The sequence below is a fragment of the Bacillus rossius genome, chromosome 8 (assembly GCF_032445375.1).
Source record: "Bacillus rossius redtenbacheri isolate Brsri chromosome 8, Brsri_v3, whole genome shotgun sequence".
Classification (NCBI taxonomy): domain Eukaryota; kingdom Metazoa; phylum Arthropoda; class Insecta; order Phasmatodea; family Bacillidae; genus Bacillus; species Bacillus rossius.
In genome coordinates, this window is record NC_086336.1 from 46,667,472 (window position 1) to 46,681,459 (window position 13,988).

General features: G+C 38.7%; 1 protein-coding gene across 3 annotated transcripts in view; it reads right to left on the reverse strand.

The window, feature by feature from the left end:
• LOC134534857 (inositol 1,4,5-triphosphate receptor associated 2-like) overlaps positions 1 to 13,988 on the reverse strand; it is a 194,679-nt gene that overhangs the window by 28,885 nt on the left and 151,806 nt on the right. For all 3 annotated transcript variants that reach the window (XM_063373495.1, XM_063373497.1, XM_063373496.1), the window contains 2 exons: positions 6,919 to 6,946; positions 2,527 to 2,667 (listed from right to left, as the gene is read on the reverse strand). In XM_063373495.1, the coding sequence (XP_063229565.1) occupies positions 2,527 to 2,667; positions 6,919 to 6,946 (169 nt within the window). The remainder of the gene's footprint in view (positions 1 to 2,526; positions 2,668 to 6,918; positions 6,947 to 13,988) is intronic.

The window sequence follows — 13,988 nt, forward strand, 5'->3', positions numbered from 1 at the left end:
GGTCGGGGAACTTCGGCAATCCTCGGAACTCCCGCCCAGCGGTCGGAAGCGGAAGGGGGACATGCAATTGGTGAAATTTTGAATTGTTTTCAATATGAAACGAATGTATACAGTGATGAAAAGGGAATCCCTCCCCCCCTCCTGAGCTTGCTCGCCCTTAAAAATTGCAAATATTTAAAAAAAAAAAAAAAAAAAGTACAGTTGCAAGTAGAGCACCTCGCGGTAAAGCGGACATGCAACCTCTGAGAATAGCTATGAATGCTCCTACCTCAGTTTTCCTAAAAGGCGGTGGATTGAAAGAGGTGATTATTGTGGTTGGTACTGGCATATGGCTACCTAACCGTCTGGTAAAGTAGGCTGCAATTTATTCAGAAGGTTATATGTTTGTCTGTTACACGGTGGAGGTGCTCTAGAGACCCGTGGAAGTCCAAGCAGACATATTCTAAAAGATTGTGAGGTCTTCATTCTGCCTTGGCTTGTGGTCTCAGCTCTATGGAAGACCAGTTCTCCCGCTCGTGGCAATGGGTGCTTAGGTGGACAATAATGGCTATGGCTGTATGATATAGTGGAACCTAAATCGGAAGCGGAGGAGGTGGCAATCATTGAGGACGGCTGTCCTATTTTTTTTTAAATTGTAAAAATAATTGAATACTTTAAATGTAATATAATTTTTGTTAGGGATAAGGCAATATGTTACGTGAAGTTAACGTAAAACTATTTTATGCCGCCGCATTTTAGATTGATAATATTTTATTTATGTAGAGTGTTTAATGATAATAGTTAAGTGTAACTGTAAACGTAATAATTTGCAGATGTAAAACAAAAGAGAGCTATAAACATTTTCACCTACATACTGGTATTTTGTACGCATAAAGTTATGTAAATATATTTTTATATGTTACGTAACATTTTTGCAATTAAAATTGTTATTAACCTTTTTGAAAATTTTCATTGGTGCTGAAAACTCTGCTCTATTAAATTTACAAACTCTGCCATTTTTTAAAAATTTTAATTTTGAATTTATGGTTTCGAGATTTTTTGTCTGTTCTGAGGGGAAACACGTCTAGCAAAGGCGCGACTTTAAGAATTAACTTTTTTTTTGCACGTCGCACAAAACAGACCCAATCTCCAGGAAGGGTACGGGAAATTGTAGTCGCTCTCGCTGGGATAGGGGAGTGCCTACAACCTGTTTAGTAGTGACAGTAAGTGGGCGAACGTCACTGTAGTGATCAGACATCGTCACCATTAAGGCTGTTGTTCACCTTTATATTCAGTTCCTTGCCAGTTTATGATTTCTCTAAAGGATTGCTATCGCTAAAATTGTATTTGTCATGTTTACAAGCCTGGTTTCGTAAGGGAGGCAAGAATATACTGAATCATGAAATTCTAGATGCAAATAGTTGTTGTGATCATGCTTTACTGGATTGGAAATTGTGCAATAAAATTGTGTGTTATCGTGTGTATGCATTCACTCTCGCTCTTGAGCATAAGTTACCTTAATTCCCTCTCCTTTTAAGGTAAATATAACACTGTTAACCGGAAAGCGAGATACAATGTCTGACTTCCCTTGAGGGAAAATAAACAGGTTTTTCACTGTCTTAACTTTGGGCATAGTAAATAAACGAAATGGGCACACACTCAATGGGCGTAATTCCCTGGAATTAAGAATCCCTTCACCGAGATGGCTTTCCTGCACTTGCAAAAAAAGTGACTGTGAAACGGGTTTGTTGTTGTCGTCAAAACTATGTCTCATGGAAAACTTTCTGTGTATATTTTGAAGTTTTTGCTTATTGCGTACGTACATGCAGGCCAAAATATGGGCAGTATACAGAATACAAGCACCATATCCAGAGATGATGTTTTGGTTAACCACACGTGTTAAACTCTATTTCTCTCCCCCCCCACCCCAGGAAATTTCCAGGGACTTCCCCTTGCGAATCCTATAATTTTTTTTGAGGAATTTTGAATCATTTTTGAGGAATTCCAAGGAAATTTGACACCAACATGGCCGCTTTGACGTCAGAGGTCGGTCGGTCATTGACCCCATCACACACACCACGCAACGGCACCAGGCCCAGGAACCCCCTATAGGTATATACTACTCATACTGTTTCAGGGGCGTAGCCAGGGGGGGGGGGGGGGTTAGGGGTTCTAAACCCCCCCCCTTTAGCACAAAATATTTAATAAATTTCTTATTCATCACTCAAACAAATTTCATATTAAATTTAATAAAATTTTTACCATTACAATATTTAAATTTAAGTACTGAAAACTGCTAAAATAGCACTATTTTACACCTTAAAATCCAAATTTTCCCGGGGGAGGACCCCGGACCCCCCCCCCCCTTTAATACGGGGGGGGGGCCATGCTTCTTAACACCCCCCATACACAAATACTGGCTACGCCACTGTACTGATTATAATTTGTGCAGGCTTCTAATGTGTTGATAAATTAAAATATATGCTGAACATGCCCCTGCCATCTATCGGCGTGATGTGAACAGCTTGGGCTGGAACCTGGACTGACCTGGACGGCTGCCTTGAGGCGCTCCACCTCGGCCTGCATGTTCTTCTCGGCCTGGTCCCTCTGGCGGTGCTGAAGGTCGAAGCGCTGCCGGAGGGTCACCTTGTCCGTCTTGAAGGCCAGCGACAGAGAAGTGTAGCGGTTCTGGAAACGTCAACGAGCGAATTCATGTGCTATCATCTTGCAAATACACACCCGTAACACGAAACTCGGACACGAAATTCAACGTGGATCTCCTCAAAATAATGCCGAGCAAGATGAGTATACGAAAATTGTGTTTTCAACTACATTTTTAATTGACGCGAATCACACGTAGTTTCCACAACAACTGCTAGAATTCGCTGTCGGGGTCAGCTACGTCGACTATCGAATCCGTTCTACTTGCAGAGCGAAAGGTTACACTATAATATAATGATGCCCATTTTGATCAAATTCACTAAATAATTAGTTAATACTAGAAAGTTTCCCTTCGAACTTCGGTTCGCGCCATCCGCCACAGATTGCAGCACCGTGGTTGCACATTTCCGTTCAACGCGACTTCCGTTCCATTCACGAAATTACTTTAACCAAATTCCGTATACCGAGAGCTAATATGTTACACATCAAAAACTACAGTAATTTTCGCAATGATTGCTGTCATGCTTTGACTCCAATTACAGAATAATTTATAAGACAGTACAAGAAAAAAAAAATTCAACTCAATTTTACGTAAGAGAAGAATGGTAACTTTTTTTTTGTTGCGATTATCCACAACTCTATTGTGGGCTCTCCGGTGTGCAGGTTGGTAGCTAAGAATGTTTGAAGTATGGATGAGTATTTAGGGCAAGTCTTAGGCGTGGGTTATTATTGCAAAAAGAACATATACATTGATCATTGCTGTTAGCGCAGGGTTGTCTGGTGTCACATCTGTAGTTGTGGCCGTGGTCAAAATATTAAGAGATGTCATGGTATCATGGTTGCCATTATGGTAATGATTAAAAGAGGAAGAGATGCCATTGACATGTTAGCAATTGTGGCAATGATTGAAAGAAGAGAGGTGACATGGTTGCAATTGAGGCCATTGTCTAAAATGACACGATTGCAATTGTGGCTATGGTCGAAAGAGGAAGATATGCTGTGGTGAAATGATTGCAATTGTGGCCATGGTCGAAAGAGGAGAGATGCCATGGTGCCACGGTCCAAAGCAGAAGAGAGGCCAAGGTTCTATGTTCGAAAGAGGATTAGGTGCCATGTTGTCATGGTCAAAAGAGGAGATGAATTGGTACCATGGTTGTAATTATACTGGCCAGTCGAAAGAGGAAGTGAAGTCCTGACGACACGTTTGCATTGTGTCCTTGGTTGGAAGAGGAAGAGATACTACGGTACTATGGTTTGAATCGTGTTCATGGTCACAACCTGAAAGAGAAAGATGAATCGGATTGGAAGGGCACAGGAAAATCAATGAAGACGGAGAGAGCATCAAAGACTCCCCTGTTCGATAGTTGCGAGTGTTAAAAATGATCACCGGAGTAAGGTTGTACACAGTTGGTTATGTTAGCTGTGGAGTGAAACGGTAGTTTTGTGAGAGGAACGAAGTGTCTGGCTCACCCTTGAACCGTATGTCTGCCCCGGGCGCCGGTTCGTAACAGGCCTATAATTTTAGGATGTATACTTATTTGTTTTAGTACTTACAAACCGTTTAGTGGTTTTAGCTATGGCAGAAACATAGATAAATGTTAAACGCATCAATGATAGGGATCTATGGAACTGCTATTCGAGCACAACTGACGTAGACAGTCCTTTCAAGCATTTCGTGTTGACGTCCTGAGGAAGTGCGAGAAACATAAATGCTAATATACTGTCCGTGGGTTTACGAAGGTGGTTAAGAAATTTCGATAATATCTCAAAATTAAGAAGATGTTTATCAGCTGTTGTCCACCCAAGGGCCTGGTAAACCTAGGAGCGGTTTTGTGAAGGGTGACATGAAATGAGTCCAGGTCATGGCTGAATCTGATATGAAGCTATAGAGTTCCAACAATGGTCTCGGGTTGCTTATGAACACATAACTGAACACACTAGATATAATTATCTAATTTTATTGTTCTAGTCTATGATCGTTACAAGTTATGTATTTCTAGCATGTGATTGTGAAAGTTTCATGTTGTGAGTTTCTAATCTAAGACCGTTCTAAGTTTTGATTTTCAAAGTCATGAAGTTTTTAGGTTGTGTCATTCGGCGTTATGTGTTTCTAAGCTAGGAAAATTTTAAGTTGTAGGATTAAAATTTAATATTATTCGAAGCAATTATTTTCTAAGTTTCAATGTTTCCAAGGTGTGATTTTCTTCTATAGTTATGATGATTCTTACTTTTTTTCTATGTTATTATCGTTTTAACTTATGACAGTTCTAAGGTATGTGAATTTTATTCAGAGAATTATAAGTTATGACTGTTACTGTTATAAGTTGTGATTTTTGTGTTATGATAGTTCTAACTTGTTTTTGACGTGACAACGTCTAATAAATCGATGAACGCCGGCTGCACGCACGAAAAAGTGTCCTGTAACGCACATTGTCCCGTTACGCTCATTTTACGCTTGCGCCGCATCTATCTCTCTTCCACTCGATTGGAACAACCATCGATTTGAGTGTTTCGAGGCACATTAAACTGGAAACACTCCCATTCGTTTCCTACTTTTCCTATCATCGTCCTATCCTTAACAGAATAACACAGATTGGAAGAAGTATAAAAGTTATAGTTAAAATAATCTGTTTGTTAAAGTAATAAACATATTTGAATTAATGAGTGCAAATAAAAGTAAATTTATCAATTAAATTGTAGATTACATTTCACTCCTTTGTATCCATACAAAATAGTGATGATTCAATAAAAATGATTAAATTTTATACATAAAAGTATGCAATCATTTCATCAATGTTTTGTTATGACGTTGTCACGTTAAACTATCGTCCGTAAACCGATTTTACAGACAAACAATTTTTTTATCTGAGTTATCACCCTTCTAACGTCTGACAGTTCTAAGGTACGTGACTTTTATTCAGAAAATTATAAATTATCACTTTTATAAGTTGTGATATTAAGTTACGATTGTTCTAACTTGTTCGTACTGAAGTTATGATAGTTCTAACTTATGACAGTTCTAAGGTACGTGAATTTTATTCCGAGAATTATAAGTTATGATTGTTATAAGTTGTGATTTTTTTTAGGTTATGATGGTTCTAACTTGTTCGTACTGAAGTTATGATAGTTCTAACTTATGGCAGTTCTAAGTTAGGTGTATTTCACTAGGACAGTTCAAAGTGGTGACTGTCCTTGCGCCAGCTCGAGTGGGGGAAGGAGGAGGCAGGGGACAGCGGACCTCGGGGGTCGTCCAAACAAAGAGCCCGGCGGCTCGCAAACGAGGCGGCGACGGGCAGTTCCGCGAGCCTCGGCGCGGGAAAACAAACCGCAGGAGCCGAGACGAGTTGCGGACCTCATGTGTGGGGACCGTGTTCGGGCGGCCCGGGGCGCACTCGGCGGATCTTTGCGTGGGGGAGCTGAATTGTTGCCTCTTGGAAGGGCAGCCCTTCAGGATTTTTCTGACAGTGGTTAGTTTAGTTTAGGTTAGGTTAGGTTAGGTTATGTCACTTTACAAACTAACCACTGTCAGAAAAATCCTGAAGGGTTGCCCTTCCAAGGGGCAACAATTCAGACAACCTTTCAAAAACATCACTGTCAAAAAAATCCTGAAGGGCTGCCCTTCCAAGGGGCAACAATTCAGACAACCTTTCAAAAACACCATTTCCAGAAAAATCCTGATGGGCTTCCCTTCCAAGGGACAAGTTTTCAGGATTATTTAAACACTTAAAGAAACATGTTTTCAGAAATTGGATGGGCTGCCCTTCCAGTCGCTGTACAAACAAACCATTGCCAGAAAAGTCCTGAAGGGCTGCCCTTCCAAGGGGCAGCATTTCAGTCACCCCCTTTGCGTAGGGGCGAAGAAGGGGGGAGGAGGGAATTCACGCTGCCCAACGGCTTTGCGATCGGGAGTAACCGACACAGGTCATCTTACCATGCGGTCCAGCCTGTGGCGTGAGCGGTAAGTTCATAATATTCTAAAAGGTCTTCCTCAAACCATTGTTTCGGCGTTGTGGTTGTTAAGTTTATAATCCTCAGTTCCACTGTTATGATTGCAACGACGGTGAAGGAGAATATATATATAACACCCCCTCCCCTCCCTTGGGTCTACGTCCACGTCCGTCGGTGTTCGTCACAGACAGGAACCCAGCACGCAGTGTGAAGCCAAGTCTCCAGCCTCGAGGATGGGAAAGTTAGGGGTATGAAACGTGGAGAGGGGCGGGGGGAGGAACCCTTTCATGCCTTCACGGAAGGCGTCCGCCCAGAGAGACGCCGACTCACCTCGACATCTTGCTCTGTCAGCACCTCGCTGCAACAGAGAACACAAAACAAAAAAAAACAATTGTAAAATGTACAAATGTTAGTAAATTTACACACACACACACACACACACACATCGCACCCTGAGTACAAGACCATCGTAACTCAAAAAAATTGAGTTTATGAGATATTTTTTACCATAAGCAGGAAAATATCTTTATCTAGACACTGCAAGACTATCGCAATATTATATATACTTTTACGGGACTTACGGTAAATAATGTAGTGTTGCACTCTGGAAAACATTATATAAGAATATGTGCAAGACTATGGCATCTGAGTTGTGATAGTATTGCACTGATTTTTGAGTTACGATAGTCTTGTACTCAGGGTGCGACATATATATATATATATATATATATATATATATATATATATATATAATACGTACAAAACTTTGAGGAACATTTTTCCCGGAAGAAAGTGTTCTGTATAACATATCCAATTGTATTTTAACGTATAAATATTAAAATAAAGTAATCATTTGAATGTGTCCGTGTTGCGAAACTGTACCGTAGCCAACATATATTTGTTTCTGAAATTATGAATTTTAGAACTTCGATATAAACTGGATTCGCAATGAGGAACAGTTACCTTTTTTTTTATTTTTTTTTTTTTTAGAAGTTTGTAGCCTATGGGTAGATGCTGATGACTTGGTGATTGAATTGTACGGACGCTGGTTTCAATGAAAGAACAAACTGGGGCTTAACGTCGTTAAGAGACTACGGCAGTTTAGGAGATGCGAGATCGAAGCACACTGACGGAATGCGTGGGCGGGATGGACGGGGAGCACGCCGAGAAAACCCCTTCACCCGCTCACGGCAACGCGCGTCAAGAGTCGATCCCGGACAGTCGTGTGGCGTGCAAGGAAGGCGAGTGATCTGGACCCTGGAAGCTGGGAAGACCATCAATCAGCCCAAGGAGTCTGCCACCAGTTGAGGAGGATGTTATCTCCTGGTGCTTCTGGCGGTTCCGTCGGTGTCGTCAGTTTTGGGTTCATCCATCGGCCCCGGACGAAACAGCTTTAAGGCCCGTTCCACAATGACACGGAAACGGAGATGGAACACGGAAACGAAGACGGATTTCACGGAACAGAGTCTCTACAATAACACGCAAACGGAGACGGACCCGTACGGACCTGCTCAGCAGTGCTGAAGTCGTCTTCCGTTTACGTTACTCCGTTAGACCAATAGGAGCACGTTATTTATTCACTGCAGTTGTCAAGCTACAGTTGCGCGTTCATGTTAATTAAGATATTAGTTTTGACTAATGTTGGTTTCCGTATTTCTCGACTACCTTTTTTTTATGCGTGAACAACAAAACAAGATTTGTTTTGAAATTTGAATTGTGCACGTGGGTTTCATCATGACGAATTTTGATGAACTTTTAATTTTCATGGTTAAATATATACCTGCTATATATGACAAGACGGAGAAGGACTACTTTACCACCGCCACAACGCAAAAAAAAATAATAAATCGACTTACTACATTACCAAGTTAACAACCATACATTTCGATTAAACAGGTAGTTCACTTGATACTAGTAGTTTTCAGTTACGTCACGCTCGCTCTTTCTTATTGGCCAAGATTTCTTACGGGTCCGTGTATTGTAGAACGAGAAAAATACGGACGGAACGGAACAATACTCCGTTTTCGTCTCCGTTTACGTCTGTTCCGTTTCCGTGTCATTGTGGAACAGGCCTAAGGGGAATCAGTCCTCGCCATCTTGCAACTTCAAGTCGGTGTTTCGATACCGCTTGCAATAAAGCTTGCGCTAAATGTTTTGGTTTGACACACGGCACAGGACCTAGTTGTGGCTAACCTTTGTTGCAGTCAGCACTTGTGAACTGGTGATATCACCACGATAGTTGTGGTTGATGAAATAATAAGTTATTTCCTCGCGGCTCTTACAGACCAGAGCCTGTTAGTACATATGTTGTTGCAACAAGATATATAGGTCTGGGAGGTGTGACGTATGCCCTGACGTATTAAAATTGGGATACATAATTCCAAATTAGAACTACAGCAACAAAATATGGAAAAAAAATATTCGAGATGGTGGGGCCAGATACCCCTTAAAACGCGACACGACGTCTATGGGCCCTTTTGCATTGAGGGGATGGTAAACTTAATTATTTTACAGGCATTATTTTGTGTTTTTTTTTTCACATGATTTTAAATAAACTCATAATATAAACATATTTAATTTTTAACAAAAGGTTTCTTCTACTACAAAAGTTCTTATTTGATGGTTTTTATTAACATAAAGGGCGATTTTTATTTCAATTCTAGTAAAGTATGTTTTTAAATCATGAAATCATGTGGTATACAGATTTGAATTAACTGTCTGTATGTAGCATTCGTCTTGAAACTCTTTATTTTTACTATAACATGCATAAGTTAATAAAAATTGGATTTTCCCGAAACCGTAGAAACCTAATTTTTTCGAGGTTATGGGAAAACCTAATTTTTATAGATTTATGAATGATATACTAAAAATTAAAAAGTTTCAAGACGAAGGTTACAAATGAATGATTAAACCTTATCTGAATACCACATTATTTCATGCTTTCAGTACATTCTAGAACTAACATTGCCGTTAAGATAATAAAAAAATCATATTAAATAATAAATTATTTAGTAGAAAAAATAATTATATAAACAATATGTGTTAGGGTTTTATTTTGAATTTATTTAAAATCGTACAAAAACCAAGAGCGGACGAAGGAATTGACTATTTTTTTTCTCTTCTCGACCATACACTGTTAAAAAAATTCACAGCAAATGTACGGGAATTACGTAGTTCCAGACAGCTGGATCTTCATGCAAAAGTACGCCAATTGTCATCCTTCCAAGTTCCGTGTTCGGTGTTACGTTGCAGGTTGAACATGATCTTGGAAGGAAGAAATGTGTGTTTGCTGCGGACTTCATAAGTTTTTGAAGGTCTGGTCGCCTTTCTGAGACGAGTCTTGCGAATTAACGTTCGAAATTAGGCCATGTCTGAATTCAAGCACACAGTTGTGTAATTTCAACCTAGCACACTTCACTTTCCCTCGTAGTGTACTACTGGAGCAATTCGGATGGGTAGAATGTTTGAACCTCTCGAAACAGAGAAAAAAAAAAAAAAAAAAAAAAAGGGGGAGGGGTTACGCTATTTTTTTTCAACAATTAAATTTCATTGGAAAAGCAAAGTTCAAATGACATGAGTAATTTTGTACACTTCATTACTGACACGAGAATTCGTGAGTGTACCTTTGTTTGGTGGATACGATCAGTATGTATGTGCATCTAAGTGTTGGAACGTTCTTTTAAATATGTTTAAATATTTATTTTATCATTCACTTTAACACACGTTAAATTGAATGTGTTAAATGATTTCACAAGTCTTATTTTATGTCGAATTTAACCTACGAACCAACCCCCCCTCCTTTTTTTTATAAAAAGCAACGTTTCTTTATCTGGGAATACGTGAGAAGTACACAGAGAAGTTCTCTCGCGTACTTGCATGCTTCACTTCTAATTCGGACGATTCTCGTGACATCATTTTTCCGGGGAAAAGAGCACAGGACCCTACAAATGTATACTTCTGGTGAATTCTTCTGGTTTTTTTTTTTGACTCGCGAATTTTACCAATGCTTGCCTAACGTCGCAAGTTTAAATATGTTCGAACGGAAGTCAAGTCTGCGAAGAAGAAGCCTCCCTCTTCGGTCGAAGCGGAAGTTGGCCTCGAGGCAGGAAAACCGTAGTGATAACGCGTGGAAAAAAAAAAATTGAAAGAAAAAAAAGGAGGGAGGGACACACCGAGGTTACGCGGCGCAGCGCAGCACACACAAACTTCGCCACGACACTAACTTGCCTGGGCGGACCAACACAATTTATTTCAGGTCATGATTTTATATTTATATTAATCACTGAATTACTTTTAGACTTTTTCAATTGTTTAACTTTCACGAAATGAAAAATATATACAGCGCATACTTTTTGCATAATTAGCTGCCAAGGTTACATTTTTAACGTTTTTGGGTTGTACAAATAAGGATAATTTAATTTAATGCAGAACTGAAACTTTTTAGGTTTAACTGCAGTGTCATTGGCTACTTCATGATATGGTTTGCATTTCTATCACAAAAACTGATTTCGTGGTTCTTGGCTCTCAAAATCGTAACAAATCTGATAATTTTGAAATACCAGGTAAAATTAATTAATATTTTCCGGAAAAAAAATTCAAACTATTTTCTATATATTATTTTCTATATTTTCCACCCGGGAAAATATAGAAACGTCGGACGGACAGTTTCAAATCATGAACTGATTTTGCCCGTTAATGAAATTTACAAAGATATTCCATCTTTATATTTTATGTATCATTCTGGAAGATGGAAGTAATATGTGTCAGTGACGTCACTGTATAAACTACACTGCGGAACCGTTTAATATTTCTTCCTAAATGCTGTCACTTTATTTTTTTATTAAATCATTTGTATTTATATTTCTTGCTATGCTGTATTGTAAACCGAATTAGTAAATATGTTTAATCATTACTCATTAGCAACACAGGACGATCTTCGAACCATTTGACCTACCTTTTAAGCACTACAAAACTGTCTCTCGGTCAAATAAATGAGACAATATTAACCGCGTGAAAAAAATCTGGTTTATTAAAAGGATTCGACAAAAAAATTCACCATGATGTCGAAGCTCAAGTAATTAAGATAGTATAGTGCATTCCAGCTATACCATGTAATTACTGAAATATATTTTATCCCATAAAGCGTTCACTCTTGCTTACGTTTCGTTTAGGCCTATTTAGCTAAGAAAATTATTGTTACGGTTTCCTAATTTCATATTGAAAATAGCGCAACAAACCTTGAACTAAATTCAATCACACTATTGTGCTGTAACGCAACCTACTGCGCAACTATCGTATTATAGTAACTACTTAACAATCTTGAATTGGCAGTGTTACGAACAATCATCGTTTTGTCTGCTCGGTCGCGTGTCTGTAACAACCTGCGAAGTCTCACATACGTCTCGCAGTTACTAATGCGTAGAGCTTACCTATGTCTGTCGTGTGCCTACCATACAAGGTTGTTCATGCTACTCCGAACATAATTAGTTTATTGTTTTCTGTTACATGCATGGAGTCCATGCCAGGACAACTACAACACACAGCAATCAAACGAATTGCTTGCTTCCTTTCATGCCTCGGAAGGGTTTGTGACCTAACTTTTAGTAAAGTTGTAACGATAGTCTGTTGCTCAGCCCGAAAACTGCGGTCTACACTTTTTTAACTTTGTATAGTCCTGCCTGACATTCTTTTTGGTTATATGCTATGCTTTAACGAAGCCAAATTTTGAATTTTTAACGGTAGAAAGTTATGACCTAAAATTATGTTGAAACCAACATGGTGTTTTTGGTTACCCTCACGCCAAGGAAAAATAAACATAAATTATAATATTTATACCCCCTACCTAGCTGGCAAAAAATTATATATATATATATACATTTTGGACAGATATCTGTAAAAATTTCTCCGCTGCAATGTTTGTTTTTATAACACCAGAGTAAGAATTTAATTTACACCAGTGATGTACGTCTGCCAACATTTCGCGGGCTCATGATATGAGCATATGGACACAAGTGTATTAAAAAAAACGTAAAGAAACTATTTGTCATTGATGGCGAAGAGCTTGGCGTACGTGACTGCCAACTCTGGGATCATGGATGTGAGTCCTGCCATATCCTACGGCATAGGGTAAAAGTAATAATACTCTTGGAATAAAAATAGAAACACATCCTTGCAAAATTATTTTCCTTTGGGTGAAGTGGCCTACAATGCATGTTTAGATAAGCTGCAGTACCAAACATAAGAAGTCAAAAAATTCGTTCAGTGAAGTTAGGACTCTTGTCAAAAAAACTTGTTCATGTAGAAAACAGGTGGTACCAAAAAATATTAAAAGAGTTCTATAATAAATTGCAACGACTCAATTGGCTGACAGATAAATCAAACTTTATGTAAAAATGTGTAAGCTAAAACACGCCTTGACAAATTCAATGTCCTAATTAAATTTTTTTTTTCATTAGTCCTGAATAATTACTCATGTTACAAGCGTTTCTGTACGTGTTTCTTAATGATTATAGGTGTCCCACCAGCTGATTATTGACTAGTAGGCCTAATTTCGTTTTAGACTTATTCAGTGATTGGATTTCGTCAAGAGGTCTACGAAAATGTAACACATCAAAGCAGTAGCGTTGTTTATCCTTTTATATATCACAACATAAACCTATATAACTTTGTTCCCAATTAATATGCATATCTTAAACCGTGTTGATGATTTGGTCGCGGCCTGGCAACATTTTTGACAGGATGATGAATATGTCAAGATCGTTCAAATGGTTTCAGTTGCGAGACAGGGGCGTTGTTATGTTCGTCACGTGACGGAACACCTGTTTAATTTTCAGGATTAATTTTCAGGGTTGGATTCAGATTGGTTGCACTCTGAGTGTGGCAGCACTTTTATGAATTTTCCTTACTTAATCCTCAAAACAATCGGTGTTCTTTCCTAAATGAGGATTGTCTGATCAAAATGTGCTAATTTCGTCTTTAAAAAAAGTCGTGTGAAGTAAAAGTAACGTGCAAAAAAAATTGTGAGCGCATCTTTCAGTACTCACCAGATATATATATATATATATATATATATATATATATATATATATATATATATAACATCTAACCTCGGTAACGAGTACATTTATGTGTTTTCATGTTATTCATGTTGCCAATAAACATATAACACGAAATTCGGACACAAAATTTAACGTTTTAATCTTTAAAATGATGCCGAGCGTTATAAATAGATAAAAAAAATCTGCTTTTCAAACACCAAAATTTCTGGACGCGAATCAAACACGTACTTTCTGCGCCCGCCGCTAGAATTCGCTGCCTGAATCGTAAACGTTGCTTGCCACCATCAAACGCAGATAGCAGCTAGGGTTGAGCGAAATGGTTATTTTCCAATACCAGTTGTG